The sequence below is a fragment of the Corylus avellana genome, chromosome ca1 (genome assembly GCF_901000735.1).
Source record: "Corylus avellana chromosome ca1, CavTom2PMs-1.0".
Lineage (NCBI taxonomy): Eukaryota > Viridiplantae > Streptophyta > Magnoliopsida > Fagales > Betulaceae > Corylus > Corylus avellana.
Window position 1 is genome coordinate 36,246,368 of NC_081541.1, and position 24,381 is coordinate 36,270,748.

The 24,381-nt window shown below is 36.4% G+C and overlaps 1 protein-coding gene across 4 annotated transcripts; it reads left to right on the forward strand.

The window, feature by feature from the left end:
• Positions 1-2,920: 2,920 nt before the first annotated feature.
• LOC132166876 (uncharacterized) lies at positions 2,921-24,381 on the forward strand. 4 transcript variants are annotated; one of them, XM_059577719.1, is made up of 15 exons: positions 2,921-3,042; positions 4,379-4,886; positions 5,131-5,401; positions 5,904-6,184; positions 9,166-9,333; positions 9,492-10,268; positions 10,369-10,463; positions 13,182-13,244; positions 13,359-13,447; positions 15,295-15,969; positions 16,207-16,278; positions 16,909-16,979; positions 17,105-17,162; positions 22,954-23,221; positions 23,472-24,381. In XM_059577719.1, exons 2-15 carry the CDS (start codon positions 4,468-4,470, stop codon positions 24,188-24,190), a joined length of 4,026 nt encoding a protein of 1,341 aa, XP_059433702.1. In that variant the 5' UTR covers positions 2,921-3,042; positions 4,379-4,467; the 3' UTR covers positions 24,191-24,381. The 4 variants fall into 4 exon arrangements, with proteins under 4 accessions (XP_059433702.1, XP_059433705.1, XP_059433703.1 ...); XM_059577722.1 differs by having other exon boundaries at positions 22,954-23,125; XM_059577720.1 differs by having other exon boundaries at positions 5,167-5,401.

Consider the following 24,381-nt stretch of genomic DNA (forward strand, 5'->3'; position numbering starts at 1 on the left):
AATATGTTAATTGGTTGTTTCATGACTTTTTAGTTTAGCACTAAGATTTTTCCAGTCATTAGTCCCTTCATTAGCTAGTTGCATTCTATTAGGTTTTGAATTAAACAACTTGCAACAAAAACAAAATACTCTATCTACATCTTTTGAATAGACTAGCCATTTTCTATTATGTTGCTCCCCATTTGATAATTTTCGTATATAATATGTATTAGAAAAATGCCTAGAGTTCTCATCTTTAGGAAAATCTATAGTATTGTATCTTATTGGACAATTTTCTACTAACAAATCCCTTAATTTTGCATCAATATTTTTCTATTGGCCAGGGTCATAAATATTTGTAGCAATAGATTTAGATACATCAATAACATTTTTATTATCTTCTAATTCTTTTTGATGAGTTTCTTGTTCATTTATGAGTTTTTCACCTAAATTATCCTCAATATTTTGTTTATTGCTAATAACAAATTTATTTAGAGCTCCTTTTTGAGATTCAATCAATTTGTCTACTTTTCTTTTTCTTTTTCTTTTTTTTTTTTTTTAAGTTTTTCATATCCAGATGCATATTTTCTAGTAGACATGTTTAATTAAAAATACTAACAAATTAAACAAACACGATTTATCAAAAATAAATTATGACTATAATAAAATAAATGACAAAAATAGAACAATAAAACATGATTTGGCAAAGGAATTATGAAGCAGTTCTTGAAGATCGGACAAGAGACTTAGTCACTCGGAGTCGGAGAGGAAGAGAAAATGATGAGATAGGTAGAGAAGAAAAACTAAAAAAAGAGCAAGCAAAGAGGAGAGGTAAAGTGGCAAATATAGAGACTGATATTTAAAATGCCCATGGTGACAGCAGTTTATATTTTTGGCTTTTGGCTTTTCCTATATGGCTAAATAATAAATAAAAAATAAATAATAATATTTTATTTCTAACGTTTATATTTTCATAAAAAACAAAAAATTTATAGAGAGAGGCCATGATGATGAATGAATGAGGTAGGCGTGTATAGTGTATTGTAGCATCAGGGCGTCAGGGTACTGTAGCATTAGGAGCTCTAGGGAATTGGCCTTAATGATGTATAAGGCTTTAATGTTTGTCTTTTTTTAATTTATTTTTTGAATTATTTTTAAAATTTATAGTGGACTTATTAATTGAGGTCTTATTAAATTGAGGCCTTAAATTTTGATAAAAAAATTTTTTAGGTCCTATTAAAAAAAATTTGGGCCTTCAATTTTTTTTTTTGGGTCCAAAATAAATTTTTTTTTTATTTTTTTTAACTCAAAAATATTTTTTGGGCCTTATTAAATTGGGGGCCCTAGGCGAGGGCCTAACTCGCCTAGTGCCTGAGCCGGCCCTGTATGTGAGCTCAGAAACTTTGGAGATTCTTAGGGAGAAAAATGAAGAGATTGTTTGGTGGCAGTTAGTCTGGTTTTCTCTTGCCATCCACAAGCAAACTTTTATTCTATGGTTTGTTAAGAGGAATAGGCTCATTACTAGTGAACGTTTGGTCAAGTGAGGTTACAAGGGTGATGTTTAATGTTTTTTCTGTCGAAGTAGACTTGAGAGCCGTGACCACTTATTTTTTAAATGTAGTTTCAGTTATCGTATTTGGAAGTTTTGCATGAATTGTTGCAAAGAAGGTAACCCCCTGTGTTTTGGGAGGATATTTTGCAGCTAGGATGCCGTAAATGGCGCACCATAAATGACATCAAGCATGATGGTCAACTGAGAATAGAGGAGCAGATTTTAAAGGAAATTTTGTGGGAAGTTCATACTAGAATTGTAGGGAAGAGCAAATTTCTAAGACTAGGGAGAAATTTAGTTTTGTGTTCTTTGTGAAATCTACCTGCAGATTTGCTGGTGTAATATCTGTGCTTGTTTTTCTGTAGGTTGTAACTGTTGTGTTGTTTTCTTAGCCTTCTATGAAGGCGTGTAAGCTGGGTGTTGTGTTGCTTGGTTGTGTTTGGTTTTAATGAAATTACTCATTCATAAAAAAATAAAAAAAAATAAAAAAATCTAAATTCATTACAAAAAGATTATGAACATACTGAATTAATTTTTTTTAATCACTTCATTACCAACTCATTGGAATTGAACCTTTTAGATAGTTCCACAGAATGCATGAAGCCTGTGGTAAGGATATCAGAAAGGAGGCAATGACATGCATTGGTGAAAATAGGTTCCAACTGGGTTTATCTAGACACCATATAACTCCATAAGGTGTCATAAAGAAATCCATCACAACAAAAACACCTATTGGCTAGAGTAAGAAGGCATGTTAGGGAGGAAAATAGCAGAGAAAGGGACAAACAAAAAAAAAGGGAATAGTTTTCAATTTTTTGAATTTACCATCTTGTGTTGTTCTCAAGCTTTTTTGCAATCTATAAATTGATAACAAAAAACATGTAAACTTACAATTATACTCTTAAGATTAAAAAAAAAAAATTAAAAGAAAGCAAAACATTAAAAATTTTAAGCTCCATGGATGGAGGCTCCCTGACCATGGAGTTGGACTACATGGATAATGGACATGGTCGGCCCATGGAGCTAGATTTGTTTGTTTGTTTTTTTTTTTTTAATCTTAAGGGTGTATTTGTAACTTACAAACTTTTTATTGTCAATTTTTTTTTTTAAAAAAATAAGACAGCCATCGTATATTAAGTAGTCGAATCGAAGACTGCCACGCCGAGTACTTGAAGAGAAGTCAGCAAATTAACGGAAATTTAGCCGTGATTTTCCAATGATTTGGAAGCTCATAGACACGACGTCGTTTCATATGAGAGTTTAACGGAGATAGATCTGTTTGACGTCAGTTTGTTGACGTGTAAATTTTAAATGACGTGGTGATACACTAATCGTCCTGTTCTTCTCCTACTCAGCTGAGTATTTCCCCTACTAAGACTTTCTGCGGGACCCCCAAATTCCTCTCTTTCTCTTTTTGAGAATCTCCAGGACGACCGCTCTTGAGCCCAAAACGCACCGAATCGGCGTCTTTCTCTCTGCAATTCGATCCCTAGCTTGATCGGTCAATGCCGGTACGCCTCCGTCGCGTTTCGGGTTTCTTTATATTTGCTCTCTTGAATTTTGAGGGTTTTCTGTTTTTGGAGAAACCCTAAACTTTTTTGTTTGAGTTAGGGTTTCGAAAGTTGCTAATTTTTAGTGCCTTGTAAGTTCTTCTATCTTCGCGCCTTTGGTTCTGCTGAATTATGCGATTTTTAGGCCTTTTTTTAGTGTACAAGTGTTTGAATTTTCAGTGTTTATATATGCTTTAAAGATTTGGATTTCTGCTTCTTTTTTATTTCTTTCATTGAATTTCTGGTAATTGTAGTTTAGCAGTTGTTTGCATTGCTTAAGCTTCGTCTGTTTCTGAGAGAATGTAGGAAGAGAAAAGAGAATGAAATTTTGAATTTTCCCCCTTTTTTGGCTTGTTCGGAATATCACTGGAGAAAGGGAACTTTTACTTGACTGTGCTTAATCTACGTTTTCACTGAGTTGAACCGAGGCTACGTTTGTTACTGTAGTCGGATAAATGATTATTATTATTTTTTTTAAAAAGTGTTTTGACCTGACACAAAACTGAAAAGTGTTTTTTTGGTGGGATTTATATTTAAGAAAATGTTTTTGTGATTACAAGTGGACTTTTTACTAATAAAAAAGTAAGGAAAAGAGAGTGGCAGTGTGGCTACCTCAGTTGTGGAGGAGGGAGAGGGGTGGCTGTGCAGCCACTCTCTTGGCTTATTCTCATTTTAGTGGATGGGCGGCCACCCATATCCTCGACAGAGGTGGTCACACGGTCAATCTAATTCTCCTATTTAAAATTTTTAATAATAAGTTAGCTCATACCTTTGCAAAAATTAAGCATTTATTTTGTCAAAATATTCCTCCAAGAAGATCTGATAAGACTGATATATATATTTTAATAAAAAGTGCCTTTTGTTTTGAAAATGTTTTATTTTTTTAGTTGTTTGTTAATGTAGTTGAGAAAAGTGTGTTTTTCAAACTGAAAACAGAAAGCACTGGAAGAATACAGCATAAAACATAGCTTGAGCCTTTTCTTTTTCTTGGGAAAGTCAAAGTAGAGTACAATATGATTTTTTTTTTTTTTTCCCGTTAGCTTACAGGGGTTTAGTTAGTTAGTTAATTAATTAATTTATTACAGGGTCTTTATGAAAACTACATCCTATAAAAGCTGTACCCCATTGTTACTTTATTGAGTAGTACATGCTGAGGATGTGGTTGAAGTAAATAATTTGAGTAAACAATGGGTTCCAGACTAATTCTAGCTCATGGGTATTGTAAATGCAGTATGTTTGAATTTATACTTGTGCTTATGTTTGGATTCTTGACGTGTTCTTGAACATGTTGCATTAGGTCACTGCTTTGGAGTTTCTCAAGTCACTGAAATGAGTTGTTGAGGAGAACTCTCACTCAATTTGATTTGGTTCAATTGAGTTTGGGTGATGGCTGAAAATGTGAGATTTGAGTCGTGTTCAGCTAGTCCTGAGGAATATGCATTTATGGGGAGCTATACAAATGTGCAGAGGGGGAGTTATACAGGTGTCAGTTTGGATAGGTCTGGAAGCTTCCGTGAGGATGGAGAGACTCGTGTTTTTGGTTCCACTATGAGTTCTCGGGGGAGTGCTATGTCAACAGCGGATTTGCCCCCGCTATCCGAGTGTTTGATGCTGGATCCTATTACAATGGGGGATCAGAAATATACTCGATCAGGCGAGTTAAGGAGGGTATTTGGGATTTCATATGGGAGCACTGTGGAAGATAATATTTTTGGGGCTGCTCATTCAAAGTCTCTGCCTCCAGTAGCTATAGAGGAACTAAAACGGTTTAAAGCAACTGTGCGAGACGCCTCTATCAAGGCCAGGTAATTTCAGATTTTTCTGAAGCCTACATTTGTAGAATTACATCGTTATTGCAAAGTGCTAAACGCCTATCTTTGAACAAGATATCTGAAGTTATGTTTGACCAAGGTTAATCTTTTTTCTCTTTTGGTTGTTTACCCCGGGTCATATATACCAGAATAATCTTGTTGTTGGTGTTGTGTGGCATTTACATGAACCTTGATGTAATTCTGAACCCCGAATGTAATGATGTTGTCATTTAAATAGCCATTCTCTGCTGAAGATTCAACAATTTTTGGTCAGGGGTAGGGCAAAGAAGTTTGATGATTACATACACAAATTGAACAAGTATTGCGAAGCTTTAAACTCAAAGAAGCAACAAAGGAGTGATATGCTAACAAATGAAAGATCAGGGGGGTCAAACTTCTTGAAGACAGGAACTCAGATTCAGAGATACCTCCTGGCTCAAGGAACAGAGGACAAGCCTAAAAGTGTTGTTCTAAATAAGAGAGTTCGCTCATCTGTTGCGGAGACAAAGGTTTGTATACAACAAGATTTTGAAAATTGTTCTTTATTTGCTGCCTTCACATTTTATTGTTTGTGTTGCAGTTTTCATTTGGTAACACAAAATTGTGTCCTTTCATGTTATTCTGTAATTTCCTTATATTCTTTGCAATAGAAGCTTGCAAATTTTGGACAATTCTGGTTTTAGCATCTCTATGGTGCAAATGAATGATCCACGATAAGGCTGACAATTAAACAAGAATCAATTAGCGTGAAAGATCAATTGAATCTTCCTTTAGAGAAAGAACCTTGCAGCTAAAAAAACTCGAAAATGATGTACAAAAGAATATTTGATTGTAATTTTTTAGTTCCCAATGATGTCTTTGACCTTTTGAGATCATTAAATATATTGCTAAATGCTACTCTAGTAATGGTTGATTGTCAAAATGCCTCTATAACTCAATGTGTGTACTTATTTTTGTATATTTTATGCAATATATCTCTAACATCTCAAATGTTTCCTCTAAATTTTGTAGGCTGAAGGTCGAAAAAATTCCTCTGTGAGGCAGCCTCTGTTCATGGGAAAAGATAGAGGTATTATGCTTAAAGATGTTGGTGAAGGTTCTGATACTATTGAAGAAAAGATTCGCCGACTGCCTGTTGGAGGGGAAATGTGGGACAGAAAAATGAAAAGAAAACGTTCTGTGGGCACTGCCTCTATGAGACCCATAGATGGTGATGTAGAGCCAAAACGAGTGATGCATCATAAGTATAAAAATGAGCCTGCTCAACAATCTTCTGATGTCCAACGTTTTAGGTATAAACACTTTCTGTTTTGGTGTCGTGATGCCATTTGTTTCCAGATTTTCTCTTGAGTCGTTATTTTGTTTAACAACGGAAATGGAATCCAAGAACAAGGATATGATTTCCATTTATGATTCTGTCAATTTTCTAGGAAAAATATTTGCTACACAAAACTAAGGCCCTGTTTGGTAAAATTTTCAGTTTTCGCTTTTTAAACACTGAAAACACTTTTCAGACTATAGTTTTTTTTTGATAAGTACTTTTCAGACTATAGTTATCCAAATAAGTTTTCAGATTTGGCCCAACATAGACAACAACTTTCAATTTTCATTTTCAAAAAGCAATATTCAAAACACAAAATGGTTTTTGTTGTTTATTTTCTTGAAAGCATGTTTAGTAACTAGTCTTAAAATTGTTTTTAAAAATCAGAAAATAAGAAATAGTGTTAGATATGTCTTCTGGCAACTCCGTGGCTGTCAGATCTGCATGGTTTTATCGTGTGGCCACCGGATCTATTTAGTGGGGACAATCTGTCTAGTGGCCACTGCGTAGGTGTCGGATCTGCGTGGCCATTGGATTTCGGCCCCACAGATAACATTTTTTCAGATGTACACTCTACAAACAATACTTTTTAATTCCACTTTTTCAAAAATACTTTTCAAATCACCAGAAACACTCAAATCAGGCTGCCTAAAAGTTTGGTATGGATTTCTCAAATGAAGGTGGGGAACATGTTCCTAAGATAGTTCTGCCACTCCCCGCCCTCCCTGCAGTGTAAGTTTTGAAGTTTATCTTTCACACCAGCTGGGGTTCAACTATTTCAAACAACTTGAGTGGCAGAAAAGACAGTTTCTCTTGTGGCGGTGTGCTTTATCAGTGTTGTTTAGTATTGTAGATAATATCACAAATATTAATCAAAATGAAGAACCAATCTGCAAATCACTTGATCATGCATGTGAATTGCAACACTGTTGTGGTGGATTACTGCTCAACATAGAAAACTCTTATAAGGATAGAATCAGAAAACAAGTGTAAGGTAAACTGAACTTGATTTGTTAAGTCCCAAATTATAATTGAGAAATATTGGATATTAAGTTTCTTGTTCTATACAATCAAACTCATCATTTTCTCTAAGGAGAGAGCAAGAAACTTGGTTTTCAAATTCTTTTTACATATTAAATGCCAATTGGTCAACCAATGAATCTGGCAGAGACTTCTAATTTCTGGAGTACACTACTCCGCTTATTTTGTTTACATCAAGGTTATGTCAGAACATGATAAAACTTTATTTATTTTTGTCATTGTTGATTTTATAATTTTTAATTTCTTTCAATGACCTAAGGGTAGAGAGTGAATTTAAAAAGGATCTTTGTCAGTTACAGTAATTTAAGGAGAATGTTTAGCAGTTAGAAAAATATTAGTGGTTAACTAATGGTGAAGAACAAGGAGCTGTTTGCCGAGGTTGTAGCGGAACCTTCGGAGGTGGCTAGATGTGGTGAAATTCGCCTCTAGTGTGGGACTGTCTAGTGGTGAAGGAGGTGATGAGAAAAGTCTTTTGAATCTCTTTTCGAAAATTGAAGAGGAGCGGGTGCCCTATACCTCTAAGGTAAAAGGGAAGAGGGAACTCAAGAATTTAGAATACTCCATCAATTATGAGTCTAGAGAAGGACCTTCTCCGGAGAGGTGCCATAGCCAACGGGGTTGTGTTGGGACCAAAAATACATTTTCCTTTCCTCCAGAGGTGCATTAAGGGCTTTGTGTTTTTTAGGGCTGGCGGTGGGCCATTGTGGGCTTCAGTCTTTGGGTTTTTTGGATTCTTTCTTTGGTTTACTGTTTGGTTGTGGTTACTAGTTGGGTTTTTTGGGTTGGGTCTTCTTGGGTTTTGTCGTTGGGTTTAAATTGGGCTACCTATGTATACTTTCTTGTGTACTTAGAGGCGCATTGCGCTTTTTTTGATATATGTAATTATCAAAAAAATATATTAGTGGTTAACTGGCTTGAGTGTTGATTAAAATCAAGTTCTAAAAGAGAAAAGTGATGTACTCTCTTGTGCATCATGCAGAACTATATACATCAATTGTGTATAAGTAATGCAATATCATGTGCTGCTACATGCAAAGGTAAACTTTGATGTTTTCCTTCAGTTCTATTGACAATGGAGATACTAATAATGTGGATTGTTGGCCACTTTTTTAATGTTTATGTTTTCGGTTTTATATTTGTTGACTTTTTGGAAGTCCAAGTTTTTTGCCCTCTGATTTTGGTTCTTCCAGCATCTTTAAGTATTGTTGAAAAGATGTTCAGATTCACACTTGTCAAAATTTTTAGACTAGTTATACGTTAAGGTTCTATAACAGCTAATTTGACTGATGATTTTCACCTTCTCCCCCACTGACCTACTAAATGTTAACTAGGATGAATGGATCCTATGTGAGACAACTATCCTAGTAAATTTTGAGCTTGAGAGAGATAGAGAACCTTTGATTAGCTAGTACAAGAGGAAGATATCCTCCCTTGTCAAACACTATTACAGCTTCAGACGAAATTTGAGGGATTTTGTGACAATTAATGTTATTGAAGAAATATTGCTTACTGTCTGACTTCAGCTGATATAATGCAAAATTATTGAATGTGAACTCTCCCACCCCTCCCCTCCCCTTCAATTTATGTATAAAGAGACAGGCTTAAACCATTGGTGTCATTATGCTCCTTTTCTTTTGCAAATTTGTTTCCTGTATTTGGACAGTTGCACTCCTTGTTTACAGTTTCTATGTTTCAAAAACGTTTGATATTATCCAATTTCGTACTAGTATTGTATTGGAAATATAATTAGAGGTTTGTATCTTTTTGGTATCCAAACTTCTTAAACTCCATTCTTCATATGGATTGTGTATTCTGTGCCCCTGTGTGGACTTGAAATTATGTAGTCTTGTTTTTGTGCAAAATGAACAAAAAAAGAGTGACATAAATGTTCTGAAACTTCATATCTCGCAGATCAGGATCCTTTAATGGTAGTAGTGGGATTAGCAAAGATGGTACTTCCCTTCCTGTTGGTTCAAATGCTCGTGTGATTCCCAAGAATGAATTTGACAGAGTTTCTCTTTCAAGGGATTTAACCTCTCCATTGAGTAAGGAGCGGAAAATAGCAAAAGGAAACAATAAGTATGTATCCACTCCTTAGGATCAATCTTATTATTGTTTGGTATCTGACCTGTACAAGCAGATATTGAAGCTGCATTAAGATTCTTATTAATAGTTTTATGTTGTACTATTTTATTCTAATCTCATTCTAATGATTAATTTGTCATGGCTGTGTTTAGGTTAACTACTTGTGAGGGTGATTCTATTGTCAGTCCTAATCCATTAACAAAGGGAAAGGCTCCACGGGCACCGCGGTCTAGTCCTGTAATGGCAGGAAGCTCATCTCCTAATCTTCCTTGCACTTCTGGGGAACATGAAGTTTGCGAACAACCTCCAAGCATAAAGAAATTTCATTCTGCAAGTGGGGCTAACAATCGCAAGTGTCCTGTGCCCTCAGGATCACCCTCTCACCCCATGGCTCAATGGGGTGGTCAGAGAACACAAAAAAATTCTCGCACCAGAAGAACAAATCTGGTGTCTCCTGTTTCAGGTCGTGATGAGCCGCAGACATCATCAGAAGCGTGCTTGCCTTCTGATTTAGGTGCTAGAGTAACTTCTGTTGGGACCAATGGGTTGCTTCTTGCCAGGAATGGCATCAAACATTTTAGAGTGAAACATGAAAAGGTCTCATCTCCAGCAAGATTATCTGAAAGTGAAGAATCTGGTGCTGGTGAAAATCTTGAAAGTAGATCGAAGGATAAAGGGTCCGGAAGTTTTGAAGTAGACAAAAGAGCTGTAAATTCTGTTCAGAATGTTGTTCCTTCTGTATTGTTTACCGAGAAGATTAAAGTACTCAATAAGGGAGAAACCAGAGATGGTAAGCGGAAACAAGGAAGGACTGGCAGGGGCTCATCTGTTTCTAGGGCTAGCATTTCACCAATGAGGGAGAAACTGGAGACTCCTGCTTCAACAAAGCCGCCTAGATGTACAAAGCCTGCTTCTGAAAAGAATGGAAGGTGTGAAAATTTTTCTTTGCTGATGGATGAAAGTTGTCTCTCTCCTATCCTTTTCCCATAAAAAATTCATTATTGTTATGTTCAATCTATGTATTTTCAGTAAGTCACGCCGTCCTCCTCTAAAGAAACTGTCTGATCGCAAGGCCTTTACTCATCTTGGGCATACTTCAATTGGCGGTTCCCCAGATTTAGCTGGTAAAATCTCAAAAATAGTCCAACTTTAGTATGAATTTATATATAAGGGGGTTAGAGTAAGCACTTATTCTCATTGTTCTGGTAGTCCTAGCAATTGGTTTTATTATATTCTCAGAAATTTTTGAGAAAAAAAAGATTGAAAATTATGCAACAATGAGAAGCTCTTGGAAATGAAGGATTAAATACCAAAATAGTACGAAGATATTGTCTAAAATGTTATGTGGGGCCTAGTCGGGAACCCTATAAAGTCTTGGTATAGCTGGTAAAAGTCTTATTTTTATGTTTATTTGCATAAGTATGCTGTTGTTTTTGTTTAATTAAGTTTTCTTGAGTTTTATTAATCATGGTAATTTGGTAAATTGTCGATTTGCTGGAATTGGCTGTACAAGAGGCCCATGAATCTTATTTTAAGTTTTGGAGTCTTTTCTTGCTTTATTTTAATAGTTCCCAAAGTAGTCATAGTAGTTCTTATTGTTATCTTCTTTTAGTAAGGAATCCTAGTCCTTGTTGGCAATGGGTTGACAATATCCTTTGTCAAAACTCAAAAATTCAGAAAGACATGGAGAATAATGTGAAAACATATCCAGCAGATTTTACTATCTTTTTTTTTTTTTTTTTTTTTTGTTTTTTGTAACAAGATTTTACTATCTTGAGGTTGTGATTGTGAGAATCGATTTTTAGTACCCAAAAAAAAGAAAAAAAAAATTCATAAAAAAAACTATATGGAAGTTTTGATTGCTTAAACTGAGCTTCCCTAGGTTTTTTTTTTCTCAGCTATTACTTCGCATGCCACGATGCTCTTCCAATTTCCAGTGACCAAATCTCAAGCATCAAATTAAGTCTTTTCGCCTGATTGAACCATAAATCCTAATTCCTACCCTTAATTCTTTCCTTGGTGGATTGCTTAGGAACCTAAGTGTAATTGGTTAGGCATTTATCTGCTAAGGAACTGTGGCCTTGTACACCATAAATATACCTAAACCAACATATATTCCAGACTTTTTTCCACCATAAAAATCCTAACCACTATCTCTCCCAAAATCCTATATCTAAGCTGCTGCCAGAGAAAATCTGCATTTTTTCTTATTGCGACCTAAGTAAGACTTATCAGCATTCAATCTTTTCTAGCCTTGATAAAGCTTCTAGCCTCTGAACCTAGTTTCAAAATCTTATGTAACCTTTTGCTTCTGAAAGCTTTCATGAAAATATCCATTGAAGTCTATTGCTGCTGCTGTTCTACATCAGAAAATTCCAAATTCTTCATTCTCGGTTAAATTGCCAAGGAAAACAAGGAGAAGAAAAAAGTAAAGAATTTGAGTGGGTTTCCAAAAACTTGGAAGTCACATTTACTAGGAGAAGGGAAAAAAATGGAAAAATAGCATTTTACCCACCTTGGTATTGGTTGAATTTGCTTTACCAATCTATGGTTTAAAAGGTGACTGTAACCCATGTTTATATCTGTTATTTTCTGGAGTTACTGTTTGACAGAGGATGCACATGAAATTCACGGGAATGGAAGAGAAAAAATAGAAGGAAAAGTATATAAAAGATATTTGTTTTAATAAGTATAAAAGACATTGAAATATGGGATTAGTGGAGCTGTGATTGAGGGTGTATGGGTTTAATTTAGGGGGAGATCAATCAACCTTCCCTACTCTTCTACAACTTACACCTGCGGTGAACCTAATAGACGGGGACACTCCTCAAAAACTCCTTTGATCCATATAGCATGGATGCTACTAGAGTGTTCCTTTGGTCCACCTCTCTATTTCTCATGACAATAGAATAATTGAGAAATGTTGGCGCCGGTGCCTATGGGTGGCTGCGGATTCAGAGCATCTAAGTTGATTTGAGATGGCTTAGATGGGTTTAAGGGGAGTTTGGTGGTGACGGTGAAGTTTGTTCAGTTTGAAATGGTGGTGGTTTGATGGTAGCTATGAATTGTGGTGAGCTTGTTGATCATGGTGGGAGTTGGTCGTGATGATAGTGGGATTCGGTCATGGTGGTGCTGAGCCAAGGCCAGTGATGGCTCGGTCTTAGATTGCACAAGATCCCTTTGGTTGAGTTGCCATTGATAGCCCATCTCTGCCAGTGTATTTGGACACCGCCAGAATTAATTACTTCAGTTTTGGTGGTTTTTTTTTTTTTTTGGGTTTGATAAAAAAAAAAGAGTAAAAAATAATGTGGTTTTTTTTGGGAAAACCTATTCTAATCCTCATGGAATAGCTATTCCTCTAATTTTTTAGAGGAATATGTATTCATTTTCATAAGAAAATAGTTGTTCCCTTGGGAATATATATTCTTAAGAATGGTATGCAACCAAACAATTGAATAACTATTTCATGGGAATAGCTGTTTGACCTATTCCGTGAACTAAACGAGCCCCAAATATGTTTGTTTCATGGTTTTGCTATTTGGAATCCAGTTGGGTCCGCTTTAAATAATTCTGACCAGAGAAGGCTATGGAAACCTGTATTTCATTTGGGTGTGCATCTATATTTGTCTTTGTGCATGTGTGTAGATTTTAGTTTTGATATACATTTCTATAAATATTACATTTTCGGCTCTACATAGTTCCCGTTGTTATTTACAAAAACATAGTAGTTCTCATTACTGTGATCTCCAGTTGAAAAATAAAATTAGAGAGAATGCTCTCATAGCTTTTTTGTTTTTGTTTTTTGGTGTTGGCATGATATACTACTATTTATGATGTTCCAGGTGAATCAGATGATGATCATGAAGAACTCTTAGCAGCTGCCAATTTTGCTTGTAATGCCAGCTGTATGTGTTTGACCTCCAATTTTGTTTTACTCATTTGAAAGATGTACCTAAATGTATTATTCTCATCTATGGTTATATTTTTTTTTTTAAAAAAAAATTTGCTTACTTTTGCAGACCTTGCCTGTTCAAGTTCATTCTGGAAGAAAATGGAACCAATTTTTGCTTCTGTCAGCTTAGCGGATGCGTCCTACTTGAAGCAGCAGGTGGTAACTAGAAAGTAGAACTCTAAAGATGTTTTGAATCTTACTTTCAGTTATATAGTGTAATTAGTTTCAGGTGGTCTCTCATTTATACTTTCTTTTGCTCTTGTTATTTGGATTAATTGAAATCTACAGAAGAGAATCATGAAAGGCTGTTATCCTTGGCCATGACAACAATATTTTGGTGTCTTAGTGCAGATAATTGTTCAACCCTCCTAATCAAAGGAAAAACAGGAGTGATACATACAGCAAGGATTTATTTATTAGTTAAAATTAGTTTTGGGAGATAAGTCTATTTTTGTAATTTTAATTTGTGGGCATAAGTTGTATTTTTGATCCATTAGATTTTATTTAGGGTTTTATGGTGTTTTGTGATTATATTTGTGTGTTCTTTTAGTTATTTTAGTTTGGGCATAGTAATCAAAGCCAGTAGAGCCCAAGTCTCATTAGGGTCAGGTTTAGTTTTCTATAAACATCGATATTATGCTTTCAATTCAGTAGAGAGTTCAGTTTCATGAACATTTTGCAGCAATTGTGTGTTCTTGAGGCTTGCGTAATGTAATCCTTCTGTATGGTGTGATGCTTAGGAAACCCTATGTGTAATACTTTGCAAAACTGGGTGTGATTCCTAGATCTATCTTCTTCTCTAATTTCCAGCAATTAATCCAGCCTTCAGACTGTACCCTGAACTTGATTTCCCACCTTTAGAAGCCAAAATTTCATTATCCTAGCAACACCCAACTTTTCTTAGCCTCCAAACCCACAAAACCAGATTTACTATAGTTAAATTTCATAGGATAAAAACCCTACGAACTCCCAATTCGAATTCTCTTCCTTCTTCCACCTCCAAATCAAATCTCCTTTCTTACCCTATTTGAAATCCTAAATTACATAATACTTTTCTCAGTCTTTTCCAGCATAAATCTCTAATAAAAACAACCCTAATTCCCTTCAAATACCTGCTACCAAATAAAATCCTGTAGCCTTATTCCTGTTTCCAGCCTTCTTCCTAGCCTGATTTGAACCATAAGCCTGCTACTTCTTTTTCCATCTTTTAGTTCCTCAAAGCTACAGTCTTTCCCTACGCTTTACCCTAATTAAATGTAGACAACATCCCTGTGCTGCTGTCTACATCAAATTTGGTATCTCAGTCATTTTGTCCTACATCAATATGACTTATGGTTTTATACAAGCCTGTGCAATAAATAAAAGGGTGTTTGGATTTCTGCTGTAAATAAATTTGGTACGTTTTTTTGAATGAACTTTAATGGGTAACATTCATCCTTTAGATTTTGTGTTGCCCAAAAAGATCTAGAAATCTATCCTCAGGATTTATATTGTTAGAAAAAGATTGTTCCTTAAAAAGTGATAGTAGTATTATACTTGATGAACTTATTGAATTGATCCTCCATGCAGCAATGTCCACTGATATCATGAAGGAAATTAAATTTCTATATAAACGCAATGGATTAGTTTTCATGGGATGTAACGTCAATCTAATCAGATCCTGGTGTTAGATACCATTAGGTTTTGTTAACAAACATTTTCTCTGATATATAACAGCACGAGTTTAATTTCATTGTACAGGTCTGTATTATGCCAACTCACCTTATTAGGTGCTATTCATGAGTCCAATTGATTCTATTATCCATTTCAATCAGCTTTTCTTATTCTTGTACATCTTACTTTGCCTCAACATTCTTATCTGTATTCACCAAGTAGCTTTTATCTCGGTCTCATTAATATTCAAAATATGAACCAAACACACCTTTGGAGAACTAGTTATTCTTATTTCTAAAAATGTTTATAGTTCTTTGAGTAGTAGTTCTAAAATTATGGTATTTTCTCAGGGTGAGCCTGTGCCTGGAAAGAATTGTTCCTCTCAAGCGCCTGATTCTGGAGAAAAGGAGAGAGTCCTGGAAGAACAAATTGTGTCAAATGGAATGACTAAGACTGGCGATTTGGATGATCATGACCAGGATATTGGTAATTTTGAAAAAATTGATTTAGAAAGGACAAAAAATGTAACACCATTCTACCAAAGAGTGTTGGCAGCTCTGATTGTGGAAGATGAAGCTGAAGAATTTGAAGAAAACAATGGGGAAAGAGATATGTCTTTCCAATATAATAGAGATCATTCTCCTAATGATACTTGTCTCCCTGTTAATGTTGATGATACAAACAGGGTCAGGACTGAATCTAATTCTGAGTCCATTTTGGGTCTTCAAACTCAGAAGCAATGTGCTGTCAACAGATTTTCTTGTAGTGGGAGAACTAACCTCACCAGGGGCACAGGCATCCACAGTAAATTATCAAATAATGATCTGTTCCAAGGAGATCATGGATTTATGCATTCCAATAATGGGATGTTCCCATCGTTTTCCGGATATCTTGTTGAGGGGCCGCTAGCTGAACATACAAATGCTTCAGGCATTTCCTCCATTGGCTGCCCATATGATCAAATGTCGCTGGAGGACAAACTGTTCCTGGAGCTGCAGAGTATTGGCCTATATCCAGAAACAGTGGTGAGCATTTAATTTACATAAGCAATGACATTGCAGCGCTAAATTTTGCCAATCAGCTGGAAGGGTTTTGTCATTTAGTTCCTTCAGCCCCCCTTTTCTTGTATATTATTATTTTTTTCTGCTCCTTTTCTACATTGGTATATGTATTGCTTCTCTTTACCAAGTACTTTATATGGGTCTCTTTTTGTTGGACATGTGCACGTGCACTTAACCTCCTTTATGGGTCCCTTGTCACAGCCTGATCTGGCAGATGGAGAGGATGATCTAATTAATCAAGATGTTGAATTACAGAAGGAACTTTACCAACAGGTTATGTTTCATAGGTGTTACACTTTCTGGATGTCTCTAATATTCCAATTTTTATTGTATCTCACAACATTTAAGCAAAAGGTTAAGGATGTAGTCTGTCTGTTGCAAATTATACGTATTGGTTTGCCATGACATGCCTATTAATAAATAGGTAAATATCTAGGGATCTTCCTAAATGTCCTTTATGTAAACTAGAGGTGGCACAACTTTTAATGAGAATCTTTTGATTTTTCTTTTTAAGAAATGTCATGGTAAAAATAAGAAATTAGGACCCCAAGAGATAGCTCAATCGGTTAGGGAATATGCCTTATGAAACAGATGTCACTAGTTTAAATCTTCCATTCCCCCTCTTGGGGCCAATTACTTATTCAAAAAAAAAAAATTAGAAAAGTAGGAGCTTCTATTTCTAGAAAGTGGACAATTATTTTAGGACATCCTAGAAAGGAAAGAAGACACTTAAATTGGGACAGGGTACATTTTTTTTAATAACTTACTCCCATGAGAGAAATGTCCCTGCAATTTTTTTTGATCAATTCTATTCTTGGAACTTCATTTAGCATTTTTTAAGAAGTGTTTCTAGCAATATTTTTCTAAATGTGTGTTTTGTTCTATATTTGGCTGATTCTGTAGGTTGGTAAAAGGAATGAGCACATGAACAAAATTAGTAAAGCAATTGAGGAGGGCAGGAAAATGGAAGAACGGTAGGATATTAAGTAATTTAAATCTGTTTTAGATATTAGGCCTTTAATCTTTTTCAGTATGAGCATCAGTGTTAAATTATCTCTTTGTATTATGTTGGCGGTTGATGGTGTGTGGTTTATTGCAGGGACCTTGAGCAGGTTGCAATGGGCAGACTTCTTGAGTTGGCTTACAAAAAGCAGCTGGTAACTTTTGTGTGTGTGTTTCTTTTCATTATCGTTTCTTTCTTCAAAGTTTAGAGTTACGTATGTATATGTTACAATATTTAATAATATTGTACATTGCCCTTAAAGGGGCAGAAAGCAAGAATGTAGGATGTTTATGAAGGCTGCCAGCCCAAAGCAAATATAAATAAATAAATAAAGGGAAAGAATGAAAAAATATGCTTTAAATCCTAAAGCATAGAGGATCAAGACACTTTGGGAAAGAACCTGATGCTGCAAATGAAGGACAGATTGAGACCTCAATCAGACAAAGCCTTAAGAAAGCCATTTTGATATGTCCGCTGGATTCTTCCTTTCCTTTGAATGACCTGTTATCCCGGTCAACCAAATGACATAAAGCAAGAGGGACCCCTTAGGCCTCGTTTGGTTTGCGGAATAGGTATTCCTTTAGGAAAAGGAATAGTTATTATGAGTTACGTTTATGCAGTGCTACTTACCCCAACCGGTACAGCGGTGTTGTCTATATATATATATATATATATATATATATAATTGAGTTACAAAACAGTTCTAACTTAAACTCTATAACAATAATACACATTAAACCCTAGATGAGCACTATAGTCCTATTGTGAGTATTCTTCTATTGACACTTGATGTTTATCTTCCTTGTCTTCGAGCCTGTTTGGGATTGCATTTGAGGGGCTTAAAAGTGCTTTCAACACTTAAAAAGCCGGTTTGAAGAAAAAAAGTGCTCGTTTGGTAAAAAAATTAAAAGCAATTTTAAGGGTCCAAAAAGCCTAAAAATGACTAAAACACACTTTTGGCAAAAGTTTAAAAATGAAGCTTTTGCCCGAAAGCTCTTTTTGACTTAAAAGCTCTATTTCTCAAACGTGATCCAAAACATGCTTCATCTTCAACTATATCTTCCTTGTGTTTATCTTCAACTATATCTTCCTTGTCTTCATCTTCAACTATATCTTCCTTCTTATCACTTCTTTGGCACTCCAAGTTTTATTTTGGCTAAAAAGATGCGAGCTCTCAAGGAGGATATTAAGAGACGGAATAACTAGGAATTTGGCAATGTGGGAGGGCACATCAAGGCTCGGATGGAGGACTTAAAGGCTCTTGATAGGGTGGAGGAAGAGAGAGGATTATCCTCTGAAGATATTGAGAGGAAGAGGTCGCTAGCTAGAGAGTTGGAGACCTTACTGTTACAAGAGGAAATTAGTTGGAGGCAAAAATCTAGGGTCCGGTGGTTGAAAGAGGGAGATAAATGTACGAAAATTTTCCATCGGATTGCCAATGAAAATAGAAGACATAATACTATAGAGACGTTGATTGTGGAAGGCTCTACCACTTCAGATCAAGAGGTTATTAGTGACTATGTTACCCATTTTTACAAGGCTCTTTTCAAAGAGAGTCTCATTTGGAGACCGAGGCTAGATGACCTTGATTTTGACATGTTGGATGTTGGTGAGGCCACTAGGTTGGAAGCTCCATTTGAGGAAAGGGAGGTTTGGGAGGTGGTGAAAGGAATGGATAGGGACAAGGCTCCAGGTCCGGACGGCTTTTCAATAGCTTTTTTCCAAGACTACTAGGATGTGATCAAGGGGGACATTATGGCGGTCTTTGCGGAGTTCCATGATCGAGGTAAATTTGAAAAAAGTCTTAATGCCACGTTCATCTCTTATTCCGAAGTCTCATGGAGCTACAGATATAAAGGATTTTCGTCCGATTAGCCTTGTGGGAGGGACATACAAGATTATTGCCTAGGCCTTGGCCAATAGAATGAAGAGAGTAATGAACAGGGTAATCTCTAAACCCCAGAATGCTTTTGTTAAAGGCAGGCAAATCTTGGACTCAGTTCTCATTGCCAATGAGCGTTTGGGGAACCTGGCTTATTGTGCAAATTGGACATGGAAAAGGCCTATGATCATATGAATTGGAAGTTTCTTCTTTACTTACTGAGAAGGTGCGGTTTTGGAGAGAAATTGTGTTCCTGGATTGAGCATTGCATTTTGTCTGTGAGATTCTCGGTCTTGATTAATGGATCTTCTTCCGGTTTCTTTGATAGTTCACATGGAGTGAGGCAAGGCGACCCTCTCTCTCTATTCCTGTTTGTTTTGGTCATGGAGGCTTTTACTAGGTTGATCGATGCCTCGATAAATAGGGGTCTCATATCTGGGTTTTCAGTGGGGCTAGAGAAACGGATCAGGTTATCGTCTCTCACCTCCTCTTTGCTGATGACACTTTGGTTTTTTGTGGGGCAGACCCTTAAGTAAGAAATATTGGTGCTTTACTTGTATGCTTTGAAGCTGTCTCTGGGTTAAAGGTGAGCTTGGCCAAATCTGTCTTGGTCCCTGTTGGTAGTATGGACAATGCGGGCATGCTGGCTGGTATTTTGGGATGTGGTATAGCTTCTACGCCGTTAAAGTATTTGGGTCTCCCATTGGGGGCCTCGTTCAAGGTCAAGGCCATTTGGGAGGACGTGTTGGAGAAATATGTCAGAAGGCTGGCCTCTTGGAAATGCTTGTATTTATCAAAGGGGGGGAGGATCACTCTCATAAAGAGCACCTTATACAATCTTCCCACCTACTTTTTGTCTCTGTTTCCTATTCTGGCATCAGTGGCGAAGCGCATTGAGAAGATTCAACGTGATTTTTTATGGGGTGGGATTGATGAAAAGTTTAAATTCCATCTGGTCAGCTAGAATAAGGTCTGTTCTCCGATCTTTGAGGGAGGATTAGGCATTCGGAATTTGCGATTGATGAACCAAGCATTATTGAGAAAATGGTTGTGGAGATTTGCTCATGAGAAAGAGGCTTGGTGGAGAAAGATTCTGGTGGCAAAGTATGGTGCGGTTTGGGGTGGTTGGTGCTCCAAGATACCCAGAGGATCGCATAGGGTAGGGTTATGGAAGCACATATGTAGGGGGTGGAGGTCGTTCCAAAGCCACATTAGATTTGTCCCTGGTCCTGGGAACAATATCAGGTTTTGGGAGGATATCTAGTGCGGTGACATGCCTCTCAAGGGGGCTTTTCCTGGACTTTTCAATATAGCCACCAATAAGGATGCATCTATTGCAGACAATAGGGAATGCTCAAATGGCTCTGTTTAGTGGAATGTTTCCTTCACTTGCAGGGTACATGATTGGGAAGTGGAGGTCTTGGCCTCTTTTTACTAGCTATTGTATTCGCATCCGATAGGCGGGGAAGGGGAGGATAGAATAAGGTGGATCTCTTCTTGTAAAGGCAAATTCGAAGTAAGATCTTTTTATAGAATCCTTGCATCTAAAGACCCCGTTCCTTTCCCTTGGAATAGTATTTGGCACACCAAGGCTCCTTTGAAAGTGGCTTTTTTCGTTTGGACGGCCACGCTTGGAAAGATTCTTGCTTTGGACAATGTTTAGAAGAGAGGTATTGTGGTGATAAATGGTTGTTGCATGTGTGAATTAGATGGAGAGTCTGTTGACCATCTCTTTCTCCACTGTGGGGTGGCGCGTACCTTGTGGAATGCCATTTTCATTCGGTTTGGCTTGTATTGGGTTATGCCGGGTAACGTTAAGGAGATGTTCGCTTCTTGGTGGACGGGTGGTAAAACTAGCAGCGCCGTTGTGTGGAAGATGGTCCCTCTCTGCCTCATGTGGTGTATTTGGAACGAGAGAAATACAAGAAGTTTTGAGGACTCGACTAGGAATTTAGAGGACCTCATTCATTTTTTCTTGTACACCCTCTTCACTTGGACTGCTGGTTGGCTTGCGCCTATAGTGATCAGCTTCCAAGATTTTCTTTTCATGTTCTCTTCTTCTTTTTCTTCTTCTTAGTCGCTCTCTTGTATACTCCCGGTGTACTAGGGTTGTGTCCCTCTGCACCTTTATTCTATATATCTTTACTTATAAAAAAAAAAAAAAAAAAAAATTGGTCTAATAGTTATTACTTGGAATAGATGAAAGTGGAATGGAATAGTTATTGTTATTCCTTAGTTTGGTATTTTAATTGGAATTGAACCAAAATTACCAAAAAACCCACTTTTTTTTTTTTTTTAAACTCAAATTAAAATTATTATTATTTTTTAAAAAAGGAAAACCGTTGAATTGAGTGGGTGGCTGGCCACCCAATGGCTGCCAGCCAGCCACTGCAATTCAAGGTTCTTCACCCCACCCACACCCCACAACCACCCCCCACCCTCCCTCCCCTTTAATAAAAAACAAATTTTAAGGTTTTGGAACTTTTTTTTTTTTTTTTTGAAAAATGTTGTTTATTCCTCTATGTAAGTGTTAAGTTATTCCCACGGGAATAACTATTCATAGGAGACCCCTACTAAACAAAAGAATAGATATTCCATAGGAACAGTTCCATTCTTGGGGTTTTTTCTGCAAATCAAACGGGGCCTTAGTTTTCTAACACCAACATACCAGAAAATCAACTATGGAGCTAGTCATGGAAAGTCATCTATATTGTGACTGTATTAATTTGGATTAGAAGTTAGGTGTTGATCATGTAGTTAGCAAGAATATGTTTAGCGCTCTGCTAGGAAAATGCACAGTGCATGCAAATGATCTTAAATTTAACTTATTTCTGATCTACCTTCAGACTATTTAGATTTTATTTTTTTCATTAATGGTGTATCAAAATTGAAGGCAAACTTTAGGACCTTGATGCTATTCAAGTATTGACAACTTCAGCCATGTCAGCATAGATGAAGACACTGACCCAGTATTGACAACTTCCACTCTACCAAATTTAACTATTTCATAGGAAATACATTGAGGTTGTAATTATGTGTACAATTTTACTATCAAAATAAAAAAAAAAAAAAATGAGGCTAGGAGTATGTATATAGGGCACATTTGGTATGCAGAATAGACCCTTGTAATAAAATGGATAAGAATAGTCATTCTTTTGTTTGGTACACATCATTCCTCCCTAAAGAGAGGAATAGCTATTCTTGGAGGAAATGAATGGAATTTCCCAAAAGCTCATTAATTTTTTATTTTCTTCTTCAAACCCAAAATTTATTTTTTTAAAAAAGGTTTACTTCTAAAAAAAAATACATACATTGAAGCTAGGAGTACATATATGGTGTTTTTTTTAATTTTTTTTGATAAATAAGTATTTCATTAAAAGGCGCAGAGGGGCGCAACCCAAGAACATAAAAAGTATACATAGACACACCCCTTAAAGAGAAAAGGAAGAACACAACTCCACAAATTGAAGCATAGAGGAAACTTGATGCAAATTCAAAGCTCCCACCCAAAAGAAAAACAACTTGAGAAATTTATTACTAATCTCCGCCAAAGACGATTCCTTATCAGTCATGGTTAATTGAGCCTTGTTATCTTGACAAAACTGAAATTTGTCCAAGGAACTCTGTGGAAAGTGGGTTTGGATGACTTGGACTAATTTGGATTCAGATAAGAGTAATAATTTTTCCCCTAAACAACACTCAAAAGAGAGTGAGAAACGTGTGTCTACTCGTTAAGATGGTACAAAACTATTCAAATGTGGATGTTGGGCTGGGGCAATGATAGTACATTTGCATCGACTTTTTTTTTTCTTTTTTTTTTTTTTTTTAATATTAATGCTAATAAAAATCAATTTTCATTTCATATTTTCTTTTCTTATATTCTCTTTCTTTTTGGGCATAGAGTGGGGTAGGGAAGTATACTTTTAAACTAAAGCTTCTAATAGTACTTGACTATAATTGATGTTTTTTAACCCAAAAGTGCCTTAGGACATGCCTTTTGCAAATTCTAATTATATGATGCATTACTGTGTTTCATTGGTTTTCCTTTGGCTAATATTGACAGGCCACTCGAGGAAGTACTGCTTCAAAACTTGGGGTCTCTAGGGTTTCAAAACCAGTTGCCTTGGCTTTTACAAAGAGGACCCTTTCTAAATGTCGGAAATTTGAAGACACAGGGAAGAGTTGCTTTACTGAGCCTTCACTTCGAGATGTCATTCTTGCTTCACCTTCTCATGGTAATGCTGCAGAATCTATTAATTGCTTTGACTCTGCAGTTGCTATAAGTTTGCCTCGTGAAACTCAAAAATCTCAAACAGAGAGGAGGATATCAGGTTTGTGACTTGATCTATTTGTTCCGATTCCAAGGAATATGTACTTTTGGCAAATTGTCTAGCATGTTCATCCCATTCTGCTTGAAATTGAAGGGAGGATTTGTTTGATTAGGGACCATTTACATAGATATAAACCACTCTTTGTGATGTGGATTTCTATTTCCAAACTCCATTTTTTTAATTATTTTACCTTAACAAGTTCTTGTACTAGCTTGATTGTATTTGACATATGGGTCTTCTGCTCTTACAGGGCCCTTCCCCAGTATATCTGAGCAGCATGATCTTCATAGCGATAAAACTGGCAGCAGTTCGTTTGATGATTTTGGTAATCTCACTTACCAATCTGACCAGGATTTTGCCAAAACTGGACCCATATATAACAGAGGGAAGAAGAAGGAAGTGCTGCTTGATGATGTTGGTGGCATTGCTTCCTCAAGAGCTGTATCAACTCTGGGTAATACTCAAGTGGGTGGAGCAAAAGGAAAGAGAAGTGAGAGAGAAAAAGATAAAGATGCTGGGAGAAATTCTGTCGCCAAAGCGAGCCGTACATTACCGGGTAACATTAAGGGAGAGCGTAAAGCTAAAACAAAGCCAAAGCAGAAGACAGCTCAACTACTAACTTCAGGAAATGGATTTGGTAACAAGTTTACAGAAACAATTCATTCTGAATACCATTCACCCAGAGGTTCTAGTGAAGTGGTTGGCGATGGCAGCAATGCAAAAGGAGGCATAGCATTGATGTCCCACGGTGATATTCCTCAGGATCCATCTACAGAGATAAAGGAACCACTAGATATTACAAACTTTCATGAATTAGACTCTATAGAACTAGGTGTAACGAATGACTTCAGTGGGCCTCAAGATTTAAGTACTTGGTTGAACATTGATGATGACAATTTGCAAGACCTTGATTTTGAGGGCCTTGACATACCTTTGGATGACATCTCAGAGTTGAATATGCAATTTTGAAGACAGAATACTGTATATTCCCATGGATTATTCAATTATTTAGATAAGAATGATTGTGCTGTTGCTGGGGGAAAACCTGCCAATATAACTTTTGCCTCCAGCTATTGGCACTTGTAATTAAGCCATTCTTTTTGTATACTTATGGAAAGAAGTTAGTTAATGGGAAAGAAAAAAAATATATCTTTGCTGTT

Bases quoted from the DNA above. Each gene is read 5' to 3' on its own strand.
- LOC132166876 (XM_059577719.1), top strand. From the start codon at position 4,468: ATGGCTGAAAATGTGAGATTTGAGTCGTGTTCAGCTAGTCCTGAGGAA. The intron at 9,334-9,491 runs GTATGTATCCAC...GGCTGTGTTTAG, and splicing joins ATAGCAAAAGGAAACAATAA to GTTAACTACTTGTGAGGGTG. The intron at 17,163-22,953 runs GTAACTTTTGTG...TAATATTGACAG, and splicing joins TGGCTTACAAAAAGCAGCTG to GCCACTCGAGGAAGTACTGC.